At 51.6% G+C, this 13069-nt stretch overlaps 1 protein-coding gene across 1 annotated transcript in view; it reads left to right on the top strand.

Annotated features, from left to right (window-relative positions):
• Positions 1-12160, top strand: part of LOC133707525 (thylakoid lumenal 29 kDa protein, chloroplastic-like) — an 83146-nt gene extending 70986 nt beyond the window's left edge. The window contains 2 exon segments of the mRNA XM_062133177.1: positions 11352-11486; positions 11829-12160. Of these exon segments, the coding sequence (XP_061989161.1) occupies positions 11352-11486; positions 11829-11939 (246 nt within the window). The 3' untranslated portion in view covers positions 11940-12160.
• The last annotated feature ends 909 nt before the right edge of the window (positions 12161-13069 follow it).

Genomic DNA, 13069 nt, shown 5'->3' with positions numbered 1-13069 from the left:
CTTAGGCATCGGAGAGTTGAAGACCGCCCAACGCGGTCTCCCTCTGACGCCCTTTGTATTTTACTTGACAGGTAGCGGAGGCTTTGAGAGCATCACAAGTATCGATCCGCCCACCGGATCAGCGTTAACAAAGGTTCAGCTACCGCCGGACTTTTAGACATTAACATTGGCGCCGTCTGTGGGAATCCTTGAACAAAAGGTCATCCCACCACATCCACCATGACTAACGGTAGCGGAGGAAACGTTGAGGAACAGGCGGACCATTCCGCCATTCCCCAACCCTCCGACCCAACGGTAGGCGTTAACCGCGCACTATTCACAACCCCGGCCAACCCCGGCGGTGAGGCAAATCCAAGCAGCAGCCGCCCGCCGGGCCAAGATCTCGTCACTATGTACGAGATAGCACCGGCGGATCTTCATAAGGCAAACAGAGAACGTGAGGAGGAGCGCAAGGAAAAGGCTGAGGCCCAAAGACAGGTGGCTACGCTCATGGCACGTTTTGAGGAACTAAAGAGGACGCTGGAGGCCACCGCCCGCCCAGCACAGAGCGAACAGTCACGTAGCACCAGGCGTAGTCGACCCGGCACTGGCACATTGGTACCGAGGCCAGTCATACAGATGCAGGTACCGCTGGACCCACCTGAATTGCTGGGAATGGGACCACCGCCCATCCCCCAACTAATGATAGAGCAGGAGGCGGAATCACTGCCGCATACCAACCGCTCGGAGGCTAGGGCGAGGACTGAAGGCAATCCGCCTGCGCCAAGGCGCAGGCAAGTCCAGCGGAGTACTCAGGCTGATTCCGCTGGCGATGCAACCGCCCAGATATTGGAAAGGATGCACAAACTGGAGCAGAGGTTGATTTGGGCGGAATCAGGCGCCCCAGCGCCAACTCAGAATCCACTTTTCGCTTCCAGACCTGGGCCCTTCACCGCTGCGATTCTGCAGGCTATCAGACCAGCGTCTGCAAAAACCCCAAAGATGTCGCATTACGGCGGAATGTCTGATCCCTTCGTCCACATGGACACCTTCAAGAAGGTCACCAACAATAAGGGATTCGACGACGCCACCTTGTGCCACTTGTTCAGCGAAACGTTGGATGGCGAGGCAATGAACTGGTTCTTTGAGTGTCCACCAGGGTCTGTCAGTTCATTCCATGCACTATCACACGCTTTCCTCTCCCGATTCATCTTATTATCCGCCGGGCATCACAACACAAGTCAGCTGTTCAGCGTCAAGCAGGGGGAGGACGAATCACTGAAGGCCTTCGTCACAAGGTGGCGAGCGGCAGCGTCTCAGTGCCGTGACCTAGACAAAACAATGGCATCGGCGGCCTTCAAGCAGGGACTTCTCAAGGGGCCATTCCTCTATCACCTCAACTACAATCACCCAAATGCGGCGTACGACCACATCATGAGTGAGGCGGTCATCCACGCCCAAGCGGAATTCATTACATATGGAGAAACCCCACCGCCACCAGTAACTCCAACAAAGTCGTCACGGCCATCCCCCAGTCATCAGGAAACCGCTAACAAGACCCCTTCAACACCGCCAACTGACAAGAAGAGGGAGTGGCAGCAGGGCCACCACCAGAACTAGCGGCAGAAGGACCAGAATTACAACAAGGGCAACCGCCCAACCCATGGGGATAACCGCAACAAGCAGGCAGAGCCCTCGCAGCGGTACGCAGTGTTCACGGTCCTCACGGCCTCATATGAAGACATCTACAATCTGTGCAAGGATCAGATCCCACCGCCACCCCCTCCAAAGTACCCAAAGACGGGCAAACCCAGGAACACCGGCAAGTGGTGCAAATACCACGAGGACAGCGGCCACAATACCAACAGCTGCAATGCTCTCAAAACGGCCATTGAGACCCTGTACCGTGACGGCAAGCTGGAGCAGTTCAAGGTACGCCAACCACCACCAGTAATTGCCAACGTTGAGACCTTGGGCCGCATCAACACCATCGATGGCGGCGCTCCAATCACCAGCATGTCTCACAGGGCCAGAAAGCGCTATGCACGCGCCAATCACCCAAAGGAGGTCTGCAACATCCGCTACGAGAGGTCCGCCAAGCTCCCGAAATCAGGTTGGGAACCTACTACCTTCTCGGAGGAGGAGGAGCGCGGAGTGCATCTACCGCATGACGACCCATTCTTGGTCGACGCCATCCTTGGCAAATTCTCAGTAGGGAGAATCTTGGTGGACAGCGGGTCCGCTGTCAATGTCATCTTCAACGGCTGCTACAACCACCTCAAGCGGAATAAGAAACTACTCCAGGATCACGAGCCACTGCTCAGCTTCTCCGGCGACGTCACACAACCGCTGGGGTCGGATTACATGCGACCGGTTATTGGTACCAGTCCATGCATGGCGGAGGTACATACGGAGTTCATTATCGTCGATTGTTTCAGTTCGTACAACGCCATCATTGGACGACCAACGCTTAACAAGCTCAAGTGCATCATCGCCGGATACATGCTTCTCATGAAGTTCCCCACACCCAACGGCACGGGCTGTGTGAGAGGAAGTCAGCAGTTGGCTCGAGAGTGCTATTCAAAGACTGTGGCGCGGTCGGCGCGCCGCCATGAAATCCTGACGGTGGGTAATCAGGCACCGCCACCAAACATCTTTGAGGATCCTGGAGATGAGGAGAAGAAGTATGTAAAGAAGGAACCGGTCAACCCGGAGACGTCGTTGAAAGTCATCTGCATCTCGGAGGTAGCGGCGGAGCTCACTCAGTTCCTGCGTGATAACGCCGCCGTCTTTGCCTGGTCTTACGCTGACATGCCAGGTATCTCCTCTGAAATTATAACTCACAAGCTCACCATCAAACCTTCCTTTTATCCCATCAAGCAGAAGCGGAGGGCATTTGATGAGGAAAAGTGCCAGGCAATAGGAGAGGAAGTTGCCAAGCTCCAGGGCATTGGATTCATCCACCAAGTCATCTATCCCCAGTGGATCTCCAATTTGGTAATGGTCAAGAAGCCCAGCGGCAAGTGGCGGATGTGTGTCGACTTCAAAAATCTCAACAAGGCATGCCCAAAGAATAGTTTCCCGCTACCTCGTATTGATCAGCTAGTCGATGCAACCGCCGGACATGAGCTCCTCAGCATGATGGACGCTTTCTCCGGATATAATCAGATCAAGATGCATCCCGGCGACCAGGAGTGCACCACCTTCACCACCGACAAAGGCCTCTACTGCTACAATGTCATGCCTTTCGGTCTGAAGAACGCCGGGGCAACTTATCAACGGCTGATGAACGCCATGTTCGCTGAGCATCTGGGGAAAATCATCGAGGTCTACGTGGACGACATGCTAGTTAAGAGCATAAAGGCCAGCGGACATGTGGCAAACCTCAACATCATAGTAACCATTCTCCTGGCCTATGGTATGCGCCTCAACCCAGAAAAATGTTTCTTTGGGGTCACCGCCAGCAAATTTCTGGGTTACATCGTCAGCGAGAGGGGCATCGAGGCTAACCCAGACAAGGTGCAGGCCATCCTTGACCTGGCGGACCCTGAGTATAAGGTGCACGTCCAATGCCTCCAGGGCAAGTTAACCGCCCTCTCTCGATTCATCTCCAGACTCACTGATAAGTGTGCCCCATTTTTCAAGCTCCTCAAAACGACTCACAAGAAAGTCATCAACTGGAACCCAGAGTGTCAGGCGGCGTTCCAGGGCCTGAAGGAATACCTAGCGGCAGTCCCTCTCCTTTCTGTCCCTGTGCAAGGAGAGACACTGTTCATCTACCTAGCGGTCTCGGTGTCGGCGGTGAGCTGCGCCATTGTCCGGCGGGAAGGCCAAGACGAGCTCCCAGTGTTCTACGCCGGCAGAGGCATGAACGGAGCAGAAACAAGGTATCCTCCCTTGGAGCAACTAGCCCTCGCACTCATCGTTGCCGCCAGACGCCTCCGCCAATACTTCCAGGCTCACACCATCCATGTGTTAACCAATCAACCGCTGAGGCAAGTTATGCAGAACCGTGAACACTCAGGGCGCCTCAGCAAGTGGGCCATTGAGCTCAGCGAGTTCGACATAGACTACAAGCCAAGAACCGCCATGAAGGGCCAGGCAGTGGCGGACTTCATCGCTGAACTCACCGAGCGTCAGCCAGAACCCGGTACCGAGACAGGGCCCGGAACAGAAATGGTAACCGCTGAGGAAGCAACTCCCCCACAGTCAGATTGGAACCTGCATGTGGACGGCTCCGCCAGCGCCAAGGCCAGCGGTGCCGGAGTCATCTTAACAGGACCTGGGGGACTGAACGCGGAGTACGCGTTGAAATTCAACTTCAAAGCTTCAAACAATATGGCGGAGTACGAGGCCCTCATTGCCGGCTTGCTCCTCGCCATTGACTCAGGGGCTGACAGCGTCAACATATTCAGCGACTCTCAATTAGTCGTTAACCAGGTCAACGACAGCTTCCAAGCCAAGGACCAGCAGTTAGCGGCATATTTGGGGTACGTCAAAACGTTGCTCAAAAAGTTCAAATTTCACACCATCACACAAATCCCCAGGGAAAGGAACGCTAAGGCTGATTCACTGGCGAGACTGGCAACCGCCCAACCACATCAAAGTCCAGCGGACACAAGAGTGGAGTGCCTTGACAGGCCGAGTATCACAAAGACCCTGGCGGAGATCTTCAGCATTGAGGTTAGTCCCAGCTAGATGGACGAGATCATTGCATACAAGCGCAACGACACATTGCCAGAGGATAAGGTCCAGGCGAGACAGCTCAAGCGGAGAGCAACCCGCTACAACATCCAAAATGGCAAGCTTTACCGCCAAGGATTCACCCATCCCAACCTCCGCTGCCTAACCCCAGAGGAGGGAAAGGTCGTCCTAGCGGATATCCATGGCGGAGAATGTGGAAACCACTCAGGCGCCAGATCCTTGGCCAACCGCACAATGCGACAGGGCTACTTCTGGCCCACACTTGGTGATGACGCCCGGCGGATTTCGAGGTCTTGCCATAAATGCCAACAGTTTGCAGATCTCCCACATGCACCGGCAGAGCCGCTGTCAATTATCATCGGCCCATGGATTCACTCCACGTGGGGTCTCGATTTGATGGGAAAGTTCCAAACCGCCAAGGGCCAGTTCAAGTACATTATTGTTGCCATCGATTACAACAGCAAGTGGATAGAGGCGGAGCCACTGAAGGCAATAACTACCGCCAAGGTAATTCACTTCCTCTAGAAGAACATCTATTGCCACTATGGTGTCCCACATACAATCATTACAGACAACGGCACACAGTTCAACAACAAGGAACTCATCTCCTTTACCGCCAACCTTGGCACCAAGTTGAGTTTTGCATCTGTAGCCCATCCCCAAACCAACGGCCAGGTCGAAGCAGCAAACAAGATAATCAAGAAGCTGCTAAAAAAGAAGCTCGACGACGCCAAGGGTTTATGGGCGGAGAAGCTGCCAGAAGTTCTATGGGCTATCCGGACAACTTCAACTTCCGCCACCGGCGAAACACCCTTTTGTATGATGTTCGGAACAGAGGCTGTCCTACCTGTTGAAGTAACTCAGCCTACCGCTAGGGTCGAAGGCTACTGCCCAGAGACCAACGGCGACGGCGTCAACCTGGACAGGGACCTCCTAGAAGAAAAAAGACACAAGGCCCATTTGCGCAACTTGCAAAACAAACAACGGGTATCGCGTTTCTACAACGCCAGAGTCAAGGCCCGGAACCTCCATTTGGGGGACTGGGTAATGAAGGAAGTAATTCCACCGCCAACAAAACTCCGCCCAACTTGGGAAGGTCCATACAAAATTGTTGAAGTCGTTAGCCCAGGCACCTTCTACTTAATGGACAAGGATGGCGTCACGTCGACCCACCCTTGGAATACCGAACACCTTCGGTATTATTACAAATAGTCATCTGCTACCCAGGAGCATCTTGACTTAGCTAAATCTTTGTTCAATATTTAGCTAAGGGAAGCTACCCAACGGGTACTACCCCACTTTTGTACACGCTGATCAATCAGCTATCAATGAAACGAGGAATTATTCAAACCATTGTTACCAAGTCTAGCACTGAGGGCAACTAGCAACGCCAGCAATCGTCAGCGGACCTCGTCCGCTACGTGGTGCACTTGGACCAATCTTAATTCCTTTAATGTTTCATTGATTGACAAGAAAAATATAAGTCAAAGTACTAGCGGTACAAACACATCATAGCAAACACAACTTCGAAAATTTCATTCCATTTCAAAATATTTGTTACAAGTTATTATACCTCAGCGGCTACAAAAAAAAAAAAAAAAAGAGAATCTATTGCGGTCCCAGCTGGCTTCAGGGGTTGCCCTCGGCATCTTCTGCTTCAGCAGGCGGCGGCACGATCGCTCGACTCGTTTGATCGGACCCTCGGGCTGTCGGACTTGGGGTCTCTATGGTGCCGTCCGCCCGGGTGTGCGCCACCAGGAATCCGGCACGCGACACCTCCGATGGGGTGGGATTGGGGGTATGTTGGGACCCTTCCGTCGGATGTACGCCGCTTTCTCCACTGCCTGAGCGGGCGCCTCCCGCTGGGGCAGGCACGACATTTTTCTCCGGCGGGGCACTCTTGGCCGGCGCCGCATCGGGCTGTGACGCTTTGACGAAGTCGATGACGCCCTTCCGCTTCAGCATTTCTATGTTTGCTAAGGCCCCAGCCTTCGCTGACTCGGTCATCGCCTTCGCATACTCCGCCGACTGCTTGAATGCTTCAACAGCGGCGGCCGCGGCAGTATCCCCCTCAGCCCTCAGGCGGGCAACCTGGCCTTCCAGCCGCTTCAGCTCCGTCGCCCTGGCGGCGGACTCCCGCTGCACAATAATAAGTTTCTTGTCCTTAGCGGCTATCCGCTCCTGCAGCAGGGCGATATCCTCCTCCAACTTGGAGACGCGGTCATTCCTCTCCAAGTCCCGCTCGATGGCCACGTTGAGCTTACCGCGGACGTCGGCGAAGTCACATTCCGCCTTGACCAGCCGCCTTTCTGTCTCCGCCAGCTTCTCCCTCGCCTCCGCCAGCTCCCTCTGGAGGCTTTGAATCTCCTCCCTCAGCTCCCCTTCGACCAGAGGCTGCTTCTTCGTCGCCTCAAACATGTCGTGCAGCCCAGCTGATATCTGACCAAACGCCGAGCTGTAGGGCGATTGGTCAATCACTGTCAGGCGTGAGATCCCCGCTAGGCCGCCAAACCCTAGCCTTTCACATAGATGGAAGAGGAACTCCCGCTCGCCATCTGTCATAAACTCCGCGTAGGCGGCGAAGGAGTCCAAGTCGCTGGCGGCGGGCGCCTCCCCTTCCACCACAGCAGCTTTAAGCGGGGCTTGACGGGCCTTCTTCTGCTGCCGGCCCCCGACAATCTCCACATCCTCCCCCTCTTCCTCGTCAGGGGAGTCTGTCTGTCGGCGTTTCCTCTCCAACACCCTTGTGTTCCCGCCAGCGGCCCTCGTCACCCTCAGCGGCGGTTCCTCCCTTGGGGCGGTGACGGTCCCTGCCGGCTGCACCGGCCTTTCTTTTTGGGAACCACGCCTGTTGGCGGGTACCCTTTCCTTTGGAGCAGCCGCTGTTGCGGCCCCCTTTTTGCTGCCTGCTACGGGGACCCCCGCCTGAACGACGGGCAGGCCGTCGTCGCCAAGGTGAGAGTGGAGCGGCATCTGCAACACCACCGGAACCTTGGACTGGCTTAGCGCCAGTGTCTCGGGGTTCACTACAGTCTTCAGGGCCGCCAACCCCTCGGCGTACATTGTCTCCAGGAAGTTATCAATTTCCGCACGGTCCATTGCTTTTTCGAACGCGTCACGGCTCGATTTGTTACCTGGCGGAGTTTCTAAAAAAAAAAAAACAATAAACCAGTCAGTCTGGGCTACTTATTACAAAAAAGAGCAGTATGGCGGAAATTTCTTACCAACGGAGCGAGTTAGTTTCTGCTCGACTAGCAACTCCCAACCAGTCAGAAGTCGGAAGTCCAGCAGGTTGCGGTTCCGCCAACAACCTCTGATCCGTGCCACGCGACACTCCTCCTCGCGCGTTAAGTTGTACCGCAATCCCGCTGCACAAACACAAATCGATTAGTAAAGGTACATCTGCAAAATACAAGCACCCGCCAGCTACATTCAGCGGAAACTGGTTACCAACCTCGGATAGGTTGGAACTCCGACTTAATCCTAAACGTCGGCCCTTCCTCGTTCGCCCCAGCCTGATACTCCCACCCATCTGTGGCGACGCAGAAGGTCCCCCGCCAGTAGGACATTGAATCCCTTAGATTCTCGATCAGCTTGGGCGCTCCCTGGCGGCGGCTCAGGTTCACTTGCCCTCTGCAACCCTGGCGCTTCACGTAGACCAACTCGTAGAAGTGAAGCACTTCCGCCACAGTAGGCCCCTCGCACCCGGACAACAGCCACAGTGAGTTCATCGCCAGCATCAACCGCCACATGTTGGGGAAAATCTGACCAAAGGCAAGGCCAAACTCGCACACCAAGATTTGGAGATTGGGCACCAGCGGGAGTGTCACTCCTTGGCGGAATATCGCCTCATGCACGGCCGCAAATCCCTCTGGGAGAATCGACGCTTTCTCATCCACCGACGGCGGGCGCAGCTTCACCGAGCCAGGCAACCTGAACGTCTTCTTCATTCGAGTGACGGCGGCGACATTCATCCGCCCTCCTGCCTTGTCAACAGCGGTGCCATCCTGGAGGAACCACGCCGACTCGGCATTCTACCCCGCTGTTTCTTCTTCCCCAGCGGAGCCGCTGGCAACGCTATTGCTCGCCAAACGCTCGTCGCGCCTAGCTTTGGCAGCAGCGGCCTCACCCGCCCTAGAGCTCTCTGGACGTGGACCACGGCCCATGGCTACTTCCCAAGGTATGGTCTGTAGCGGCTCAACCTCTAGCGGTTCTGGCAGTGAGGTTCCTGCATGGGCAGACGGACGCAACAAGTCAATAAATATCCTATCCGCCGCGCTGAACGACACGTCAGACCCGGAATCCTCACTGCTCAAAATCTCTATGACGTTAGCCATCCCAAACCCTAAAACCCACACCAGTTAGCACAAACACAGATCTAGCCTATTCTTACATCAGTTATAGCCAAAAAACATCAAGAACAATTTACCCAGAAAATGCCAAAATAAGAACAAACACACTCAACCCAGATTCGACCATCTAGCTCATCCCTAAACGCCAGCTCCCTGCCAACCACCATAACCCAACCCCCCCAAATCTCACTTCACACCTCAGAACACGCCAAATAACAGAAACCATCCCAAACCCAAAAAACAACAAAAACCCAGAAAATAGCAGATTCAATGAAACAGGGAAAAGGGAATCCAGATACCAACCTCGGTGGTGAAGCCTACGATGTGATGGTGCGCTACGGGGGTGAGATCGTCGTTTCTCCGGGAACGGTATCTCAAAGCTCCGGCAACCTCTTTCTTCAGTCTCGGACGAACAGAGCAAGAGGACGACGACTGTGAGTTTGAAGCTTTCACCAAAGTGTCAAATCTCGCTGAGTTTCCCCCCCTTTTATGTCAACATCAGCGCGTTCTCAGCCGTCCGCTAAAAAACGACATCACACGACCGCCGTACACGTGTCACAGACCTCCACTTACTCTCCGGATTAACCGAGGCGTCGCCTCGGTTACGGAATCCATAATTACTATCATTTATGGCGAGAAGACGACCAGGCTTAGGAGACAAACCTCCGCACGCTAACCCTCTACGGGTTGGACACGTGTCAACCACCACCAGACGAAGCGTCTGGTGGAAGTAACCACTAGGGATGACTTCCCCAACCGTCCGAAGTCTCCGCTGAGCGAAACCCCGCCAGCGGAACTTCTCCCTTGTCATCGTCCAAGAGACGAAGTCTCCGCTGAGCGAAACCCCGCCTGTAGAACTTCTCCCTTGCCATCCTGCAAGCGGGGCGTCTTCCGCCACACACATCTGGCGGACCCCCTTTTCATCTTGCAAGTTGCGTACTTTGTTCAGCGCAATATCGCTCAATAAAGTACCGCCAGGCACGTCTACTGGACGCTGCTTCCTGCTGCAGTCAGTGGGGGGATATCCTCCAGCGGCGGATCCCGAGGCCACGCCTCACTCTGACAACGACCGCCATGCGGCGTTACGGTCAGACGGTCCCTACGGGACACGGGGACTTGTCAACAGTATACGACGGCCCTGATCAGGCACCTTGACCCCCGTCACTCGGGTACTAAGATTGGGTTCGCTACCCAACACCCTCTGCTCCGTGCAGCTCCCCCTCAACAAACAATTTGCCGACCATCCGGAGGTCTATCTTAGTCGGGGAGTGGGGGACTCCCTGGGGGGCCTAGCAGGGGCCCACCCGAAAGGGTATAAAGCGTTTGCTCACAAAATCCATGGTTGACAACGCACTGACGCTAATTATGCTCTTGCAAGACTAGCGGAACAAAACGCTTCAAACCGCCGAGCAACTCCCCAACCAAGATTGCTCTCCTTGACTGGGGACTTGGGGGACTTGTACATACACGTACATTTTCAAGCATAATTAGCTATAATGGGCCACGCTCATTGTACCGCCAAATGTACTAATTCCAACCAAAGGAATGACATAAAGACACACCGCCAAGCGGGCTACAACCTCAGCGTCAGGGCACCTCCAGATCGCCTCCGACGCGCCGCCACGCGCCGCGCCAAGATAGCATCAAAAGCTTCTGAAACTGGGAACTGAAGCACATCAGTCCCACATCGAAAACAAGAAGGAGGTCAGCCTCCTCCTCACCTATAAAAGGTTTTCTCCTCTCTCCTCATTAATTACGCATTCAATACTTACCTACTGTTACTTTGTCAACATAAATACATTGACTAACTTAGGCATCGGAGAGTTGAAGACCGCCCAACGCGGTCTCCCTCTGACGCCCTTTGTATTTTACTTGACAGGTAGCGGAGGCTTTGAGAGCATCACAAGTATTGATCCGCCCACCGGATCAGCGTTAACAAAGGTTCAGCTACCGCCGGACTTTTAGACATTAACAAAATGAAAGACAAGTTTTCTGTCGTTGGCTTTGGCCCCCGCCAGGTTCTTTGTTAATCATGTAGCTGCATATGCATTTTTGTTCTTCAGCATGTTCAACCATGAACAGCAAAAAGAAACAGATATCCAGTCCAAAGAAAGCTGTCCATTGTGAATTTTTTGAAATTTTAGATGAAGAAAAAATGTTGGCTATTGTATGAATTGATATAATGGTGCAAAGAAGCTATGCTTAACCTAAGCTTTATTTCTGGATACTCCATAAGTCCATGCCATAATTATTCTAATTGTTAGTTGAAAAATTCCCGTTTATTGATCACTGATTCAGACATTATTGTTATCCCAGCTAGCTGTTATGTCTGGATTTTTGGGTCCTGATCAGATAGCCACAGAAACTTTATTAGCCACTGATCCAGAAGTTTTGCCGTGGGTTCAGAAGTATCAGCGCAGCAGGGAAACAGTGTCAGAAGCAGATTATGAGGTCAGTTCCATAGTAATTTTTTCTCCCACGGCCAAGTAAAATGAAGTGACACAGTATTGTTGTAAAATCAACCATGCTTACTTATACATAAGACATTCATGCAACACAAAGGATTTAGCTATTCAATGATAACCAAGTCTGCAAGATAACATGTTAAGACTATCTAAATCGATTGTATATGTATTGCATCATATCAATTGACAGCATGTTAAATAAATCTCTTTTTCCAAATCTAAAATTCTTGTAACTTCTGAAAATGTACTAGGAATTAGGACTAGATATCTGCATTCTCTTGTTAGCATCTCAGTTTTCATTGTTGGGTGGAAATTGATTCTCTTTCAGGTTGATCTGATAACTACGCTCACAAAGTTGAGTGGTTTGGGCCAACATATCAATTACGAGGCGTATACCTATCCAGTCAAAAAAGTTGATCTCAGCAAACTCAAATTGTGAAGAGTATCAGATGCTTATTAGAGCAGTTTCAACTCTAGCCAGTCAATCATTTATTCTTGCAGTAAATTCATAGGAGAGTTGGCTCAAACTTCATAACTAGCTGAAAAGTTATGAAAATTAACAAATAAATATGTTTGTGTACAGGATGGTGCATGCGTGTATGTGATAGAAATTCAAAACACTATATAATGAGTAATGCTAGATGAATCATCTTTTTGGTATTTACTTACATCCCACATGTCACATTGTTGTGTACTTTTTCTTGATGCAAAAGATCCCAAAGATATAAATGACCGAGACATATGCCGTCTTCCTTTCGTAGTTTCCCTTGATATTATGCATGATCTTTTAACCAGAGAATGATGCCACTGTTGCCACACAACAATTAAGGTTAACAGCCAAGTCCTAAAAAAAAGATACGTAGAACACAGCTTATATAGAAACTGATACAGGATCCATATGAAACTGGTCTCACATGCAAGGACGTAGTCAGGAATGACAGGAGGGTTGGGCTAATTTTATACATACAAAAATTTTGCCAAGAACTCTTTTTTTTTTTTTTGAGGATTGGAACCCAGTGGGAGGCTCATCCTCACGCCTTTATTATTCAAAACATACAATGGGGGGGGACATAAAACCAAAACCCCGTAAATTAATTAAAAATTACAAGCATATATTTCAATATACATTTCAATATAACAATTAACAATTAACAATTAACAAGCAAGATGAAAATCAGTAATGCAATTATCAAATACCAAACATCAACTAAGCTTACGGACAGCCCTACGGGGCATCAGTATTGCACAGAGCACTTGAGTAGACCCACGAATATTTTGAACTGAGATTGACAACTAAACAAGCCCAAATTTAAAACTGGTTGGTGACTTGGTGTTGTAAAACACCATTTTTTTGAAAAAAAAAAAAAAATACTAATTAGCCCTAGGGCTGTCAATGGGTCATGTCAGGTCAAGGTATATGTCGTGTCACAAGAGACAAACCCAAACCCAACCCATTTACTAATCGTGTTGAAAATTTAAACTCAAACTCAATCTATTTATTAAACGGGTTACCCATTTTCAACCCGCTTAACCCATTTAATAAATAGGTTGTGTCGTGTTGGACAAAAT

This window comes from Rosa rugosa, chromosome 4 (genome assembly GCF_958449725.1).
Source record: "Rosa rugosa chromosome 4, drRosRugo1.1, whole genome shotgun sequence".
NCBI lineage: Eukaryota > Viridiplantae > Streptophyta > Magnoliopsida > Rosales > Rosaceae > Rosa > Rosa rugosa.
This window is presented reverse-complemented; position numbering and strand designations above follow the sequence as displayed.